The sequence below is a fragment of the Ochotona princeps genome, chromosome 13 (assembly GCF_030435755.1).
Source record: "Ochotona princeps isolate mOchPri1 chromosome 13, mOchPri1.hap1, whole genome shotgun sequence".
NCBI classification, from domain to species: domain Eukaryota; kingdom Metazoa; phylum Chordata; class Mammalia; order Lagomorpha; family Ochotonidae; genus Ochotona; species Ochotona princeps.
Genome location: NC_080844.1, coordinates 69,146,162 through 69,163,403, shown reverse-complemented (window position 1 = coordinate 69,163,403; position 17,242 = coordinate 69,146,162). Strand labels below are relative to the sequence as shown.

Genomic DNA, 17,242 nt, shown 5'->3' with positions numbered 1-17,242 from the left:
AACTGCAGAGGGCAGCGGCCCCTGGGTCCACGCATCAGAGGCTGTCTGCTGTGTACACTTTAATGAACCTCAAGTATGAAATAAATGCTATGCTGGCCACAGAACTGACTGCTGCAGGCCCCATCCCCACCATCACAGCTGTGCAGGGAGCAGCGACCCAGGCATTCACCATGCTCCCACCAGCCCACCCCTAAGGAGCAGCACAGGTGGCGACAGTCAACAGACGGGGCCTCCGGCAGTGTCACAGCTCTGCCTCAGTGGGGGCTTGGCCATGCAGGACGTCACGGTCCAGCATCACAGGACCCAGCAGGCCGCTGCGGAAGGTTTGGAGGAAGTGGCGGGCTGCCGCAGGATAGTCCGGCTGGATGACGTTCAAATTACCTGGCCACAGAGGAGGGGCAGTGAGCAGGAGCCTGAAGGACAGCCTCAGCCCCCACCCAGGAGGGACACAGGAAGGCCAGGTGAGCATGCGGCCTCAGCCCCCACCAAGGGCTGTTCCTCTCAAGCCACCCACACACCCCTATCCCTCCCTCCCCACCCACACACCCCTAACCCTCCCTCCCTCCCTCCCCACCCAGCACCGGGGGTCCACACCTGTGCCTGTGAGCATCTTCACCTTCCGTGTCTTCCCCAGCTTTACCGCCACATGCTTTAGCAGCTGCTCAATGTCACAGCAGGCACTGCCTAGGCCATAATGTTGCACATACCTGCCAGGCCAAGGACCCTCACCTGTCACGCCTGTCCCAGCACTCGAGAGGGATGGCCAGGCGAGGGGTGCTGTCTGAGGCAGATGCCCCACCCCAAAGCCCATGCTATCCACACCCAGACGTGCAGCTGCAGGAACCAGCCACAGGCCAACACTGTTTCCTAGTAACCTAATTGTCTTGAACGAAGCCCCCAAATGCCACAGCAATGAAGGGACGCAGGACCCAAACAAAGCTGGCCAGGCCTGGGGTCAGCACTGCTAGCTCACCCCAGGAGCTGGTGCGTGTTGAGGGTGTGAAGGAGAAAGTCAGCCATGGTCTCCTCCCCGACCAAGTGGTCCAGCAGGGTTCCTGGGGCATAGATGAACATGAGACACGGCCCCCCAAAGACTCTAACACTCCCAGGAGAGGCCATGCAGAGGTGGGACCCAGCACTGTCTTTCTGCCCTCTCAAGTCCCGTGCCTGTCTGACCATGCCGCCTCAACCCCTGCCCATCTGTCATCAGGACTCAAGCTGCTCTCACATCCAAGGCCACTGACTCTGAGCAGCATCCACACTGAGCAGGGCAGAAGGGGTCACTCTGCCTGGCTGGGTACCTGTGCCAGCATGGGCAGGTAGGGCTCGCATGTGGCCCCCAGACCCAGCTCACCACAAAGAGCCAGTTTCAAGCCCGTCTCCACGCTCGCAATCCGAGGAGCCAACACCCCAGGGGTATCCAGCAGAAACACCGGTGGCCGCTCACACACCTGTGCAGGGGAGGGAGGGAAGGGCTGGCCAGCGGCAGGGGTGGGCGGTCAGCAGCGGCAGGGGTGGGTGCCTGGGAGCCCACCTGAATTCTGGACGTCACAGCTCTGGTGATTCCCGGCTCACCACCCACCCTGGTGGCCTTCCCTGCAGGGCAGAAAGGGCTGTGGGCATGGCCAGATGCACCGACTCAGAAGCCCTAAGCGGGCATCAGTAAGCCAAGACCCGGGGCTTCGCCAGCAGCAACCTCCCCCCACACACACCAAACCACAACCTCCGAAGTGGACAGAGGCCCCAGAACCCCCCTGGGGCTGGAAACACCAGCACTGAAAGGCAGGCCCACAGACCCGCCTCCCCCCAGCCCCTCAAACCTCTGTGTGGGTCACGGCAGGCCTGGCCAGCAGCTGCCTGAAACAGACCCAGCTCAGTCCTACCAGGACACTACCTTTCCTGAGGTGCTGCCTCCGAAGAGAGTTGATGAGGGAGGATTTGCCCACATTGGGGATTCCGACCACCATGACACAGTAGTCCAGATTCTGCAAGGTCCACAAGGCCTCAGCCACTGCCTCCAGCCACGCCTACAGGGCCACAAGGCCTCTGCCTGTCCCCAGACACACCCACAGAGCCACAAGGCCTTGGCCTCCCCTTGGCCACACTCATAGGGCCACATCCAGGGGCCACAAAGCCTCAGTCGCTCCCCACCTGGCCGTGGGGCTCGGCCCTTCCCAGTGAAGGAGCCAAGGGCAGAGGCTCATGACTGCAATACACATGGGAAGGGCCGAGCCCCAGATCGCTCCTACACCCTCCCAGAGCCCCTGGCCCCACACCCACCTCTTCTCGGTGGTAGCGGCAGCTGTTCCTGATCAACTCCGAGACCATCGGGATGATCTGCAGGACAAACACACGGAGCCATCCCCATTGACCACTTCTTGTCCCTTTAACACAAAGGTCCCATTCTGTGTCCCCCTCACCTCATCAGGTAAGAGACACAGTCACCTTCACACACCACGTCTCTCATGTGAAATACCTGCATTCCTCAGGCGCACAGAGGTGTCCCAATCTGTAACAGGCCAGGACACACATGTGCTGCTCCTGTTGCCCATATGGGCCAGCAGGGCCGTGCCCAGGACAGTTTGGTCCCTTGGCCATCTTCCACCACAATGCAGCTGTGAGCACCCATGGAGTAGCTGTGAACGCTCCTACCTAGCAAGGACTCCACAGCCTGGCCCTCAGCCAGAGCAGAGTACCCCCAGAGATCCCACCATCCCCAGGGTCCCCGGACACAGCTTCTCATACAGCCCTGGTGGCGCTGTGCTCAGCAGCAGAGCCAAGGACTCACCTGCTGGACATTCTGGTCCTTCACACAATTGGTGAACACAACGTGCCTCAGGCCTTCTCCCTCCTCCAACAGCTGTGTAATTTTCTGAAACAGAGGGGAAGCTGCTGGGTCACTGTGGATGAGGCAACAAGGCCACAAACGAGGACCTAGGTTGGAAGGGACGCTCAGCAGCAAGGACTGGACCCACGAGAGGGCAGGAAGAATCGTAGGCCATCAGCACCCACGCGGGAAGCCAGGCTGCAGGCTCTCCCTCGTCTGACCACCTCTCAGCTAGCTCCACTCCAGCCACGGGATGACCCAGCACAACACAACACAGAAACCCAAACAGAAATGGACAGTGGAGTACTACATACCTGTGCCCTGTGCTATTACTGGCATGAATGACCACTACAACTCAATCAGGGCTATAGTAATGTCATCACTAGTACGTGGGAACTCTAACATGCAGATCATTGTTGTACTATGACCTCATTAACATGGACAGCAGTGTGGTAGCTATGACATCACTAACATGGACAGCAGTGTGGTAGCTATGACATCACTAACATGGACAGCAGTGTGGTAGCTATGACATCACTAACATGGACAACAGTGTGGTAGTTATGACATCACTTACATGTATGGACAGACACTCAAGTGTAAGACTATATGGTCAATTACTGACTGGGAAACAACAGATTCTATAATGCACAAAAGTTCATCGCTAAGCTTGTTTCTTTCCCCATGAGGACCCAGACTAACACACAGACCAGCTCTGGGTAGCAGAGCCTGGCCCGAGCCGCTGCTCCCTCCACAGCTCAGAAGTCTCAGCCATATTAGTCCCTACATGCAGCTATGGAGATCAGCATTTAGTGTGCACATGTCATCACTTCTAACCCAACTGGGCCGGTGACCCAGGTGCACCAAGCCTAACCCCAGCTGCTCCACTTCCCACCCAGCTCCAGGACCTGTGGCTGGCTGTGCTTGGGGCTCTGGGACCTCCACACAGCATGGACTTAGTAACAGACAAGGCTTCCATGCCAAGGATCTTGACACCTGCTCTGCCCCCCACAGCAGCTCCAGGGCGGCAGGCGATCCCAGGGCTAGGACCCTGCTCAGTGGCTGGAGTCCCAGGCCCAGCTTCCTGACACCAGCAGCAGGGCTGGGGCCACCCAGCAAGTGTGGACAATGGGACCACCGTGGCCACCCATCTCTCACGGTTACACTCACACAGATGAACCTGAGGGAGAACTTGAGTCAGTTCCTCAGCAGAGTGGCCCTGTCAGGGGCCACCAGAGGCCATACCGTGGACATAGTGCCCACTACACAGCCCCACCAAAGCCAGCACCACACTCTGGCTGGAAAGCCTGATCCCTGTCCATGGTATGAGTCCAAGTTGAAGACCCCACAGGGCAAAGGGCCAGCGCAAAGCCTGAAGAACTTTACCTGCTGCTCCGTCAGATCTGCCAAGTCCATCTTGTTGAGGACCAGCAGATGAGGCTTAAGCCCAAGCGTCTCCTGCAACACGGAGTTGTGGCTTGCAAACGGGATGTGTCCAAGTTAAGGCAAATGTCCTTCAAAGCATGAGCACCCTGTGCCTCTGTCCGCCAGTCAGAAGCCAAGGTCAGCGCCCAGGTAGGCTCCAGTGCCAGCCCATCCCCAGTGCCAGGGTGGTGGCCATCACAGTCTCCCAAGCAAGACAAGGGTACAGAGAATGGCTTTGGATCTGCCCAGACATAACCAGCCTCAGAGCCACCTCGTCCAGGACACCTGCAGCCCCCACCCCCTCACCAGGCAGGCAGGGGCTTGTCAGAAGACCACTCCCAGGGGTCCCTTGTGTCACATCCCAGCGGTGCAGCTGACCACAGGAGGGTCGCTGTGCGGTCCCAGCACACAGCACGCTGTATCAGGCACGCTGCCAGGAACACCTCTGCCCAGAAGGTCTGGCGAACCCCACCTTCCACCGCCCCCAGGGTGCAGGGACCCCCCAAGGGATGCCTGGGTGCCTAAGCTGCCCACTCCACTCCTGACCAACCTTCCTGCTGATACACCCCGGGGGGCAGCGGTCCTGGCCACCCACCCCAGGGACCTGGACTGGGCGCCTGGCTTCAGCCTGGCCCAGCAGACAGAATCACACACACACACACTAACAACGTGCAGCTGGACCCCACACCAGGACTCTGCACAGGGCCCCAACGTGCTTCACCGCCAACAACCCAGGCTGACCGCAGGCCCAGTGAGGATATCCGAGCATCGCGGACCTCAATGATGCAGTCCACCTGCTTCAGGGTGCTCTGCATCTTCTTCAGGCCTAGAAGACACAGGGTCGAGTGAGACAAGGGGGGAGCAGGTGAGGGGCCAGCCGTGTCCACGCCTCGGCAGGGGAGAGGCCAGGCCGTGTCCACTCCTAGCCCGGGGCGGGGTCAGGCCGTGTCCACTCCCCGGCGGGGGCGGGGTCAGGCTGTGTCCACTCCCCGGCGGGGGCGGGGCCAGGCCGTGTCCACTCCTGGCCGGGGGCGGGAACAGGCCGTGTGCACTCCCGGACCGGGAAGCTGCAACCGGCGGCTCACGAGTATGTCTGGCGGCCCCATGGACACAGCCGCACCCCGTCCTCCCGCAGGGTCGAAGGCTGGGGCGGAATCAGCGCAGCCGGAACCTCACCCTTGGCCATGTGGCCGGGGAACCAGCGCGCCACGTCCTGGCCGCGCGGGGCAGCGCTCTCCCGCCATGCGGCCCGGACGGCGGACAGCGCGCACGAAGTCCACCTCATGACGCTGGTCCGGACGCGCCCCGACCGGAAGCTACGGGTTCCGCGGCGGAGTGCGCGCATGCGCACGCCAGTCCCTCCAGCGTGGGCGGGGCCGCCACACTACGCAAGCGCAACCCGCCCACGTGCATTCTGGGAAATGGGGCCAAACCTTTGACTTTGGGGTTTTTTCAGACGTTTATAAAGATGGTGTAACGTCCCCTTTTACATCAGATATATTAAGGAAACAATACGGAGCTAATTGTCTTGCCCATCTTCCTGCAGTGCTTGGACCTTTTTACCCTAATTATGTCAAAATTGTCAAAATAAATTTTAAAAAAAGATGGTGTAGTGTCTGGCGCTCAGTGGACGCCCACAGCGCGCCCGGAGGGCCCGGGGGACGGCGGCAAGGACGACGCGGGACACGGCGGCCGTTTCAGCTGCTTTATGTGCGGGCGGCGGGGCTAGAGCCGGGGCCAAGGGCGCGGTGCCTGCGGCTCCCACAGCCCCGCCAGGCGCTCGGCCTCGCGCCAGCCGGACAGTAGGGCTCCGTGAGTGGTGGAGTAGAACGTGCGGTGCGTGGCCTCTCCCGCAAACAGGAGCTGCAGCTGTGGAGGAAGGCAGGGTCACACAGCCGCCCCTCGGGGAGGTCAGCAGACTGCCCACGGGGAGGCCCCCAAGGGGTCGGCCCTGCATCTGCAGCTCTGACACGCTCACAGGTTTCCAAGTTAAGGGCGAATGAACCAATGTTCACAAGCAGGGAGCTGGATGGGAAGTGGAGCTGCCGGGATTAGAACCGGCGTCCATATGGGATCCCGGGGCTTTCAAGGCGAGGACTTTAAATGAACCAATGTTCAAAAGGAGGCAGATCCCAGGCCCCGGGACCCCGGCCCATCTCCTACCTGGGGCTTGGGGTCCTCCACGGGCAGCGGCTGGGCCAGCAGGTCGATGTCCCGGCCGGTGCTGCCCACAGCCACGTAGCTGTAGGAGCCGCGGGTGTAGGGGGCACTGTGCCAGCGCGACCGCAGCATACTCCTGGGTGTGGGCAGCTGCGGGTTCCCTGAGGCGCAGAAAGGCCAGGTCAGCCTGCAGCCACCCACAGTGGGGTGGGACAGGAAAGGCTGGACCCTGCCTCGGGGCCCTGCGGTTCCCACACTGACTTCAGTGCGGGAGGGCGCTCCAGGAACAAGTTCCTGGCATCCTAACCTGCTGCCTGAAGCCCACCCTCCTCCCAGCACCCTCCCACCAACAGCAGGCCGCAGCTCCCACATTAGTAGCCAAGACTGAAGGTCAGGGGGCCTGGTGTGATGGACACTCCCTGTCCCATGCCTGACTAGGCCTGGACCCCACGGGCAGAGCCAATACCCACACTGGTACCCTGCCCTTCACACACCTGTCACCTTGCGGAGCACACTTGTTAGGGACGAGAGCACTTCATCATCCGACAGTGTCTCCATGAACTCCGACTCAAGCCCCGCGATGAACCCACACAGCACGTGGGCAGACCTGCATGGACAGAAGGCTGAGATCTGTGCATCAGCCAGGCAGCATTCACATCCTAAAGACCCCAGTGTTGGTCCAGTGCTCTCAGACCCAGCAGGGACCAGCACAGGCTCCAAACTGTCAGGATATACAGGTGCCACTGCCTGCCCCCGCATGTGCCACCCAGCCCAGGCAGCAAAAGAGCTGTCTGGTCCTCCCTGAGCCGAGTCCAGGTAGCAGTGAGGCAAGCCGCCTGCAGGGAGCAGCCTTTCACTCCATAATGCTTCCACAGAATCTTATGTTTCAAAGTTGCAAATGGCTCCCAAGGCTTGGATCACTGTCAAGTTTATGGGTGTTAAAGGACTCCCCCCACCAAAAAAAAAAAAAACCCAGACCACCAAATGCTCAAAGGACCCCAAATCTCATGTTCTCTGCAGACTGAGAATTACGCAGGAAGCAAACTTCCTGTTGACATTGCGGGCTGCGTGGAAGTCGGGACTGAAAACAGAACCAACCCAGCAATTGCAACCACCAGCTGATCGGGGCAATGGACTGTGCCGGGCCCTGTACTTGCTAGTACATACAAGAATCTGGTCTGAGAACACCTCAGACAAAGTTTCTTTGCAGATCTCCCCAATCGAAATGCTGGACTCAGAACCCTAACCAAGAAAAGACAGAAGACAGAACAGGTCAATCAACCATCTCAGCTATATGTTGGCAGCGAAATACGGGGCAAACGGAGACTCTATGATGGACTATGTCAATCAGTGGATTCTTCAAAGACCTCATCGTGCTTGGAGTGGCAAGATTGGCAGCAATTCATAACTGGTGAATCATCAAAACCACTTGAGCAAGAACCTCGGAGCATGCCCTACATCTGGGACCTGGGGTGGGTGGGAAACTGGGTGGGCCTTCTCCCTTAATATCCCCCTTTAAACATGAAGGAAACAATATGGAAATAATAGTCTTACCCACTTTCCGATAGTCCTTGAACCTTTTTACCCTAATTAACTATGTAAAGATTGTCAAAAATATAAAAAAATAATAAAGAAAGAAATAAATTTCGGGGCCAACACAGCAGCAGGCTAATCTTCTACCTTAAGGTGTTGGCATCCCACATGAGTGGTGGTTCATGTGTTGGCTATTCCACTTCCCATCCAGCTTCCTGCCTATCGCCTGGAAATGCAGCAGAGGAAGTACTTGGAACCCTGCACCCATGTGGATCTCCAGAAGAATTTCCTGACTCCCAGCTTTGAATCAACTCAGCTCTGGCCATTGTAGCCATTTGCAGTGAATCACTGGATGGAAGATCTTTCTTTAATTGTCTCTCCTCCTCTGTAAAATCTGCCTTTCAGACAAAATAAAGCTTTACAAATAAATAAATAGGGCCCCAGAAAAAAAAAAGAGATTGTGGGCTGCGTTGCTGGCTAAGCATGACTGGAGGGGTGTGAGGCGTCTTCACCATCTTCCTGTTTTTAGTGATTGTGGCCTGAACATATGAGTACAAAGTTATGCTAGATTCCTTTTCTAGTTGGATCTGTTTGTTCGACGTTACTGGTTCCTGTAACTCATGTTTACTTATCCTGTTGCCTGAGACCTGCTGATTGTTTTCCAAATCCCTTGTGATCTATTGTTAGAGTAGCTCGTGTGCTATTGTTAACTAGTAACTTTCATCTACCTGTTTGCCCTGCAAAAATCATGGTACAAGTTGCCCAGTATAACTCAATAAAGTGTGCACTGGCTCATCCCCTGTGTCTCAAATTCTTCTCAGTGGGGTCGCCCCGGTCCCCACTAGAGGGACCCCCGAGATGTGGGCATTTTAGAAAACACGACCCGGCCCCTGACCAGCATCAGCAGTGACCACCAGGAACACCAGTCCGTGGTCGCCATCTGTCTGAGACTGCACGGCAAGGAGCTGAGTGACCGTATCACAAGCAGGCAAATGGCTTAATGTAGCAGCACATGCACAGACCCATGTGGCCAAGGACCCCCCTTCCTTGGAGACATCCAGAGGGTCCTGGGACCACAGATACCAAGAGCCACTGCCCAAGCCATGGCCAGCACCCCACAGTGACACCCAGGGCTTCCCAAGTCCTAAGCAACACAGCACATCCTGCACTGCCAAATCTGGGACAGACGGCCAGCCCTGCTGCCCTTCCCCACCATAGGCCACCCCCTCTCTTTGCAGTCACATCACCTGCCTCCTGCCCACCTGAGCCTACAGGTGGCATGGCAGGTGAGAATCCCTCCTTTCCCTCTCAGAACTCTGTCCCTGCTCCTTCTTAGTGATGGACAGCCCAGGCAGGGCACCCCCACTGGGTCCCAGGAGAAGACCCCTGCCCACAAGGATTCCATCTGTGCCTGCAGCCAGCATCTCACCTGCTCCTGAGACCCCCACCCAGTCAAAACCATGCAGCCACCCCAGATGGCAGGACACAACGTACCCGCAGGGAGGCAGCACGATAAAACCAATGAGCTTCCTGACCCAGGTGTCGGGCTGAACGGGGCGGGCGTCTTGCAGGGGTGAGCTGTCCTCCCACACCAGCTGGATGTACTGACAGCCTGGCTCCCAGAATGGCTCCTCAAACTCCAGGAAGATCTTGTTGTTGGTCCCAAATCCCAGTTTCTGAATGGCCTCTACCTTCTCGGCGGGCAATGGTGGCTCGAAGAAGCTGTCCATCCGCTCCTTTAGGAAACCTGGAATTCCAGCCGGGATCTGCTCAGCTGCTACCATGCCAGCCGTTCCAGCAAGGTCAGGGATGTGGGCCAGCCACACCACGGGAAACCCAGAGGGAACAAGGTCACATGGGCCTGCCACAGCCTGGAAGATCCAGAGGTAACGGGCAGTGAGGCCTACCCAGGGGCACAGTGATGATGACATGGTGGGCAGGCAAGCGGTCCCCATCCTCACACTCCACCAGGACAGGGAAGGTCTCTCCAGGAAACGCCGCTGCCTCAAAGGCCCCGTTCCAGTGCACAGTCTTCACAGGCTTGTTGAAGACCAGCGTATCCTTGGGCAGGGAGGCCGCCAGGTGATCCGTGAGTCCTTGGTAGCCCCTAGGAAATGCCAGGCCCACCTTTCCCAGCCCCCGAAAGGTGAGACAGGGAGGCCCCAGGGCTGGGGTGCAGGGAGCAGTTTGGGGGGCTTAGAGGAAAACACAGCTTCCCAGGCGAGGGTCAGGGTTAAGATCAGGGCCAGAGGTCAGGGCCCACACTAGCACCAGGAGTCCTAAGGGTGGGGAGCCCTCAGCCAGTGCAGCAAGGAGGAAGTGGGCACAGTTCTGTTGCTTTTCCTGTCTCATTCGAATTGAAACAACTTTCCAAGTAGCCAAATGGGGGTGGTCTAGACCCTGTCTACCCCCTCCACTTCCAGCACCCATGGAGGGACCCAAAGACCACATTGAGGAGAAGCGAGTGCAGGGGCGGGGCACTTACCCCGAGAAGGTGCAGTCCAGGCCAGGCAGCACCGTGTACTCCCCAAAGGGCGCCAGGGCCACCAAGTCCATGCTGTGGGTGCCACTCACACAGCACTCCAGGTTGAAGAAGGTGTTCAGGATGGCCAGCTTCAGCTGCCGGCTGCCCTCATCCTCTGTCCAGCCGGCTGCCAACTGGCCAATCTCCTGCTTGAGGAACTCGCCGACGCTGGCCACGGGGGGCCTGGCCGAGTGCAGGAACTCCCGCGTCTGGTCCACAAGGCCATAAAAAAGGCTGGCCATCTCTGCCACCAGCTCCAAGCTCACGCTGGTGCCTGAGTCGGTGTAGCACACGGAGGGCAGCCCCACGTGGCCTCCTGTCTCCAGCAGCTGGTTCTCCTCCGACAGCTCCTTCTCCCCCAGCAGCCCATACTTGGCCGCCAGCTGGAAGACAGGGTTGCCCTGCGAAGGTCCATGGATCCAGTGTGCGCCCACTTCCACCACACCACCTGGGAGGGTACAAAAGATATCACCTGGAGAGCCCTCCTTCCCCAGGCTGCCAGAAGCAGTGCAGAGTACTGTTCTCTGGGTACCCCTGGTTTGTAAGGTGCCTGGAGACCCCAGGCTGAAGGGCTGAAGCCACTGAATAGGACTAGGCAGGTGTACCCCACTCTCTGTGGACAGCAGTTTCTGCGAATTACGAGGGCAAGACGGCGCATTCACTCCAGGAACAGGGAAGCCTGGCCGGTGAGGCCTGGGCACAGGCTAGGGGCTCGGGCCGGGCCGTTTGGGTTCGGAATGGGTTGGGGAGGCTCAGGAAGGCAGTTACCGAAGCTGTGCTCGGAGCGGATGCGGCCCCCGGCCCGGGCAGTGGCTTCCAGGACCCGAAGATATGGGGAGGCGGGGTGGCGGCAGAGCCTCTGGGCCGCGCCCAGCCCCGCGATGCCACCGCCCACCACCAGCACCCGCGGTCCGCGCATGGCCTCCGCGCTGCCACCCCTCGACTCCATGTCGCCGCCGCTGCTAGGCCCGGGGTCCACGGAGGAGGCCGCAGGCAGGCTGAGAGGTGGGGCCGGGGCGGGGAGAGACGGAGCCAGAGGCGGCCGCTGCGCGCGGTGGACGGGCGCCGGGCGCTGGTGGGCAGGGCCGGGGGAGGGCGCGCCACGAAGACAGACGCGGGCCGCGTAGCTGCACCTGCCGAGGGCTGGTCCCTGCGAGCGGCCCCCAGGGGGTCGTGAGAGCCGGGACCCAGAGTTGGCGCTGGTGGGCAGGCAGGCCTCCCTACCAGCAGTCCCCGCCTGAGCCCCACCTCCTGGGCTGTAGGAGGGGTCACTGCTGCAGAGACTGGGAAGAGACTGAGTTCGAGGCGGATCTTGCCCAGAATCCCGAGGGCCGGGCTCCTGACTGTAGCGGCATGCTCTGCACTGCGCCGCGGCCCATGGGACTGGGAAGCGCCTGGGCTAACGGTCTCCTCTGCATCCCCGCCCCGGGACACCGTGGTCCCGCACCCACACCACTTCCGGGGTGCTGGGGCGCCGCCCACTCTGTGCCCGAGCGCTCTCGCGGTGCCGCAGGGTCTCGCGAAGCTGGCCAGTGGGCGGGGCGAGTCTTCCGAAGAGTGCCATGGCTGCAGCTCGCGTGCTCTTGCTCCCCGTCGGCCGCCTGCTGCGTGTCCCGGCCCGCAGCCCAGCACTGCGCACCTATGCCTCGGGTGAGTGCAGCACAGGGGCGCGCGGGATCGGACACCCTAAGGCTCGGCCTGCTACTGTCACCTGACCATGGCCCACCCTCCCACCTCATGACCCCGGCCTGCGCCCCACCTGCTCCTGAGCCTGTCCCACACCCCAGGCTGATTGTGCCCCCCTAACCCACCCCCGGTACCCATAGGAGCCCCTCTCAGCTCTCTTGAGTTTTCTGGGCCGTGTGATAGTCCCTACCTGGTTCTTGGCTTGTATCTGTGCCAAGTGCCAAGGCCTCTGGCCAGCTGGAGGCTGCCTGGTTAGTTGGTTGTGCAACTCTGTGTGTCCACGTGGTTGTGGGGGAGTGCAGCTCCCGTGGCTTTGCCAGGGACACCAAGTGGAGCAGCAGGGAATGGAGCTGGGACCCACCCAGGACCACCCCATGACCCCTCTGCTTCCCCCCAGGTACTGGGTTTAAGTACATCCTTGTGGATAAGAGGGGTCGTGGTGGCAGCGTGGGGCTGATCCAGCTGAACCGCCCCAAGGCACTGAATGCCCTCTGCGATGACCTCATCAAGGAACTCAACCAGGCACTGAAGACCTTCCAGGAGGACCCAGCCGTTGGTGCCATTGTGCTCACGGGTGGGGACAAGGCATTCGCAGGTGATCAGGGTGGGGGTGGCCCCAGGGAGGGTGCACACCCCTGGAGCTCAGTGAGGTGCCCACACAGCAGGCCCTGGGTCTGCTGCGGACCGGGTCTGCTGGCCCAGGTGCCTTCTGAGCCCTTGTACCCACCCCAGCTGGGGCCGACATCAAGGAGATGCAGAACCACACCTTCCAGGACTGCTACTCCAGCAAGTTCCTGAACCACTGGGATGAGCTCACTCGGCTCAGGAAGCCAGTCATCGCGGCCGTCAACGGTTATGCTGTGAGTGGGAGCTGTGCTGGGCTCTCAGCTCAGAGGGGCCAAGAGTGGGAGGGCTGGTGGGGAGGGGACACACCTGGCTCCTCTTGTGCTCCGTTTGGGTTGCGTCTTCCTCTGTTAGAGCTCAGGTGCCAGGGCTGAAGCCAGGTGTCTGCTTGCAGCTGGGTGGGGGCTGTGAGCTGGCCATGATGTGTGATATCATCTACGCCGGCGAGAAGGCGCAGTTTGGACAACCGGAGATCCTGCTGGGCACCATTCCAGGTGAGTGCCAGGAGCCCCAACCAGTGGCCCCAGATCTGGTCACTGCCTGAGGCCAGGGCAGGCGCTAGGGAGTTGAACATGGCCTGGGGCCATGTGCTTGGTGGGGCACACAGAGCTCGGGCTCACCCCCAATAGCTCTCACACCCATGTGTTCGGTCCCAGTAGGGAACAAGGTAACTGCCAGTTCCACAGGCTCAGCCCCACATGACTCTGGTCCCAACCACTCCTACCTCTCTGGGAATCTACCAAGGAGTAGCACCTTCTGCCCATGAGGGCCACCAGGCGGGCTGGGGGAGAAATGGTGCCCTCTGTGGCATCTGGGCTGGGCCACTCATGTATTTGGCTTGGGAGAGCTGGCCCTGGCCTGGCTGGCCCCAGAGCCAGTGGTAGCCAGCAGCCTCTCTCCCCACAGGTGCAGGGGGCACCCAGAGGCTCACCCGTGCTGTGGGGAAGTCACTGGCCATGGAAATGGTCCTCACTGGTGACCGGATCTCAGCCCAGGAGGCCCAGCAGGCAGGTACGGCCGGGAGTCTCTGGCTACTGTGAGTCTGACAACTTTGAATCGTGGGGGAGCTGGCTTGGGGACACAGGGAACCATAGCACAAGAGCGCCAGGACCCCAACCCCTACTCCAGAATGGTCAGGAAGACCCTATAGCTGTAACCTCAACTCTAGCACAGGTAGAGGGAATCCCAGGAATATGACCCCAGAGCAGGCAGAGGACCCCAGGACCCTAACACCTACTCCAGCACAAGCAAGGAAACCCCAGGATCCTAACCACATGCATGCAGGGAGGGTGCCCATCAGTCACCAGGATGGCCCAGCCTGCCTGTCACAGTGTGGTGACTGACCGCGAGCTCAGTCGCCATGCTCGTGAGTGCATGTTGTGCTCCAGGTCTCGTGAGCAAGGTTTTCCCTGTTGACACACTGGTGGAGGAGGCCATCCGGTGTGCGGAGAAGATTGCCGGCAACTCCAAGATCATCACAGCCATAGCCAAAGAGTCGGTGAATGCAGGTAAGATGGCCACTCCTCCTCAGGAAGCTCACTGCAGGGCTGGTGGCCTGGGCTGGGGGAGACCCACCTCCAGGTTCTCCAGATCTCTCTGCTAGCAGAGTGGCTGTGTCCTTGGTGTTCAGCCTGGGGCAGTGGCTTGTCCATCCTGTTGGAGAGATGGTCCCAAGGGACAGCTACAGGGAGGCCTCCCAGCTCCAGGCACTTTGCCACTGAGCTGCCCGAGGAGGCCTGGACTGGGGCCCCACCCCGATGAGGCTACGACCCTGGCCCTCCCTTCCAGCCTTCGAGATGACACTGACGGAGGGGAACAAGCTGGAGAAGAAGCTGTTCTACTCCACATTTGCCACTGTGAGTGCCCACCCCCCCAACACACACACGGGTGTCTCCCCATTACCCACACAGGGGTGCTGGGTGTGGGTCAGGTATCATCCCGGTTCCTCCCCACCATGGGAGAGCCTGCTGCCCTTGGCTAGGTTACTCCACAGGCTGCTGGGGAGCCTTCCACTGGGGATACTGGGACTGGGGGTCCAGTTACAGGCACATCACATGCTGCAGTGTAAGCCCCTCGGGCAAGGCTGCCTCTCCCCACAGGTGGCTCCTCGCATTGCCCACCTCACTCTTCCGCCAGCCACAGCTCCGTGGCTCAGGAAAGAAGTGAAGGATGGTCAGGTTCCCAGAGAAGAAATGAGGTGTGTGTGTCACAAGCTCAGCTCAGCTGTGCTCTCTCTTCCCTGCAGGATGACCGTAAGGAAGGTATGGCTGCCTTTGTAGAGAAGAGAAAGGCCAGCTTCAGGGACAAGTGAGGCGTCCGGACCCTGCAGCACACACGTGGCCCTGGGCTGCCTGTCCAGCGCCCAGCTGTCCAGTGCGTTTCTAGCACCTACTTGGACCACAGCCCTGTGCCCACACCAGCAGGCTCTTGTAATGCTGCTGACTGCTCACGGAGATGCACTCATTTGCTGCATTATCCTGGGGAGGGAGCAGAAGCCGGACCACAGCCACTTTTGTCCACTGACCACCTGCACTGCTGATTAAACTGACTCTTACTAATGCTGTCCCCTCCGCCATCTGGAGTTGAGTCTCGGTCACTTGGCCACACAGCTGTGTGGTTAGTACCCATGTGCCGGCTCATGGCCCTGGAGACTTTGCATGCACATACACACACATGCTCACACTCACCCCACATAGTCGCCATGCAGACACATCCACACATGAACATGCAACTTGCAGGAATCCCCCATGCACACTATCCCATGGAGCCTCATGAGAGGGATGGGCAACCATTCAAAGGCCTGTGTGTGAGCAGGCATTTGTTCAACCCAAACCCCGGACTTGTGGCCTCCAGGGCCCAGGAAAGCTTGAAGCCACAAGTATGGCCCAGGTGTCCTGTGCCAGCCTTGGGCCCCTCACAGCCAGGTGTCCTGTGTCGGCCAGCCTCAGGCCCCTCACAGCCAGGCATCCCGTGCCAGTCTCAGGCTCCTCACAACCAGACATCCCGTTCCAGCACGCCTTGGGGCCCTCACAGCCAGGCGTCCCGTGCCAGTCTCAGGCTCCTCACTGCCAGGCAGTGTTCCTGGCACAAACCGAATTCATCCTGAGTTCTTGTTCCTGTGAAAGATTCTAGAAATCAGAGTGCTGCTGTGACTGCCTTGCCAGCTCCTGGCAGAATTGGGCCCACAGAGCTGCCCATGTGAGGATGTGGCGTGGATCTGTGGAGGGAGGCAGGAGTGCAACCCCAAGGTCAAGGCTAGTGCTGACAGGTGCCAGCCAAGGTTTGCCCTGGGTGCACAGAAGGGGCAGTGCCAATCCCACTAAGGGCCCTGGGGTTGCCCTCAAGACCTGAGCTGGCCTCAGCATTTGAGAAAGGTTGCAGTTACCTTTCTGGAGCAGCCCCCAGCACTCTACATCCAACAAGGGCAGCTTTTTGCTGCCTTGGTCATGAGTGCCCTAGCTCAGGTCGGATTAGGAGGGAGAAGGAAGTGCCGGGGCAGTGTATGGCAGCTTACAACTGCAAAGAATTCTGCCATGTTGCACCTTCATGCTGGAGGGACAGGCAGCAATCCTAGGTGAGTTTAGGCCCTCAGGCCTTGCAGAATGGACAACGGCACCAGTCACTGTGCAAAGGGGACTCAGTTGGAACAGGCCTTCCCCCCAGGCGCATGAACACAGGAAGGCTGGTATGTGAAAATGCTCAGAGCTTGTTGGACCTGGGGTAGGGCAAGTATGAGGTTGGCCACCGTTTGATGGATGCTCAACTATGTGGCCTGTTCCACAGTAGGGGCATGACAAGAGCCCACTGGGTAGGAGACAGCCCCCCACCAGCATGTCCACCTTCCCCCAGTGTCACTCTGGCTGTCCCAGGGGACAATAGTTCCTGTTCCCTGGAGTCCATTCCTAGAACTGTGTCTTCAGGTCAGAATCCGAGTTACCACTCCTGGTGCTGTTCAGTACAGTGAACCGGACAACCCAGCCAGGGCAACAGCTCCTCTGAAGGGGACAGTCCCTCCCAGTCTGAAGGTCAGGGATGGCCATTGGAGCAGAGGTCCATTCCCCCACAAGGTGACTGCTGAGTCACATCACCACCTGCAAAGCAGCACCCAGAATCTGGCCTGGTCCATCCCAGTGCACAGTCCCCAAGCAGCTGCCCGCCTATTTGCCAAAGTGACCACTGGGCCCCCAGCTGGCTGCCAAGAGCTGGCGTCCCTCGGGCTCCATCCACGCTGAGTTAGGGGCTCACATGGTCAACATTACCTCCTGTCAACCTCAGTTCAGGGGCAGAGAACTCACTTAAGGCCGCGTGCAGGGTCCAGAGACCAGGCACTTGGCTCGTGTCCCTCAGAGTGGCCTTCGGTCCTCCCTACCCCCGCCCCTCACCGCCTTCCAGGAGCACCAGGGGCTCACCGGGGAGCTGCCCTGCACCCCGGCGTCTCCCGCCCTTCCCGATGCAAAGGCCGG

General features: G+C 59.8%; 3 protein-coding genes across 8 annotated transcripts; 1 reads left to right on the top strand and 2 right to left on the bottom strand.

The window, feature by feature from the left end:
* Window positions 1-46: 46 nt before the first annotated feature.
* MTG1 (mitochondrial ribosome associated GTPase 1) lies at window positions 47-5,629 on the bottom strand. 6 transcript variants are annotated; one of them, XM_004580162.2, is made up of 11 exons: window positions 5,429-5,623; window positions 5,014-5,078; window positions 4,214-4,318; window positions 2,789-2,872; window positions 2,281-2,337; window positions 1,895-1,985; window positions 1,535-1,596; window positions 1,355-1,451; window positions 974-1,055; window positions 595-707; window positions 47-381 (listed from the first exon to the last, which is right to left on the bottom strand). In XM_004580162.2, the coding sequence occupies exons 1-11, from the start codon at window positions 5,595-5,597 to the stop codon at window positions 242-244; spliced, it is 1,065 nt and encodes a 354-aa protein (XP_004580219.2). In that variant the 5' UTR covers window positions 5,598-5,623; the 3' UTR covers window positions 47-241. The 6 variants fall into 6 exon arrangements, 5 of the variants coding, with proteins under 5 accessions (XP_004580219.2, XP_058527465.1, XP_058527466.1 ...); XM_058671482.1 differs by having other exon boundaries at window positions 4,214-4,285; window positions 4,954-5,078; window positions 5,429-5,622; XM_058671483.1 differs by having other exon boundaries at window positions 4,214-4,285; window positions 5,029-5,078; window positions 5,429-5,622.
* A 318-nt stretch (window positions 5,630-5,947) lies between these two features.
* Window positions 5,948-11,531, bottom strand: PAOX (polyamine oxidase). The gene is made up of 7 exons (XM_004579728.2): window positions 11,238-11,531; window positions 10,431-10,917; window positions 9,853-10,052; window positions 9,440-9,692; window positions 6,907-7,019; window positions 6,416-6,573; window positions 5,948-6,121 (listed from the first exon to the last, which is right to left on the bottom strand). Exons 1-7 carry the CDS (start codon window positions 11,416-11,418, stop codon window positions 5,978-5,980), a joined length of 1,536 nt encoding a protein of 511 aa, XP_004579785.2. The 5' UTR covers window positions 11,419-11,531; the 3' UTR covers window positions 5,948-5,977.
* Window positions 11,532-12,010: 479 nt separating this feature from the next.
* On the top strand, window positions 12,011-15,335 carry ECHS1 (enoyl-CoA hydratase, short chain 1). The gene is made up of 8 exons (XM_004579729.4): window positions 12,011-12,119; window positions 12,553-12,750; window positions 12,888-13,015; window positions 13,174-13,273; window positions 13,686-13,790; window positions 14,168-14,287; window positions 14,568-14,635; window positions 15,025-15,335. The coding sequence occupies exons 1-8, from the start codon at window positions 12,032-12,034 to the stop codon at window positions 15,088-15,090; spliced, it is 873 nt and encodes a 290-aa protein (XP_004579786.2). The 5' UTR covers window positions 12,011-12,031; the 3' UTR covers window positions 15,091-15,335.
* Window positions 15,336-17,242: the final 1,907 nt, after the last annotated feature.

Coding starts and splice junctions, on each gene's coding strand:
- ECHS1 (XM_004579729.4), top strand. CDS start 12,032: ATGGCTGCAGCTCGCGTGCTCTTGCTCCCCGTCGGCCGCCTGCTGCGT. Junction 13,016..13,173: donor CGGCCGTCAACGGTTATGCT/GTGAGTGGGAGC, acceptor GTCTGCTTGCAG/CTGGGTGGGGGCTGTGAGCT. Junction 13,274..13,685: donor CCTGCTGGGCACCATTCCAG/GTGAGTGCCAGG, acceptor CTCTCCCCACAG/GTGCAGGGGGCACCCAGAGG.
- MTG1 (XM_058671482.1), bottom strand. CDS start 5,597: ATGCGCGCACTCCGCCGCGGAACCCGTAGCTTCCGGTCGGGGCGCGTC. Junction 2,338..2,788: donor AGGACCAGAATGTCCAGCAG/GTGAGTCCTTGG, acceptor TTTGTCCTGCAG/ATCATCCCGATGGTCTCGGA. Junction 1,056..1,354: donor CTTGAAACTGGCTCTTTGTG/GTGAGCTGGGTC, acceptor TCTATGCCCCAG/GAACCCTGCTGGACCACTTG.
- PAOX (XM_004579728.2), bottom strand. CDS start 11,418: ATGGAGTCGAGGGGTGGCAGCGCGGAGGCCATGCGCGGACCGCGGGTG. Junction 10,918..11,237: donor CCGCTCCGAGCACAGCTTCG/GTAACTGCCTTC, acceptor GTACCCTCCCAG/GTGGTGTGGTGGAAGTGGGC. Junction 10,053..10,430: donor CTGGACTGCACCTTCTCGGG/GTAAGTGCCCCG, acceptor GGCATTTCCTAG/GGGCTACCAAGGACTCACGG.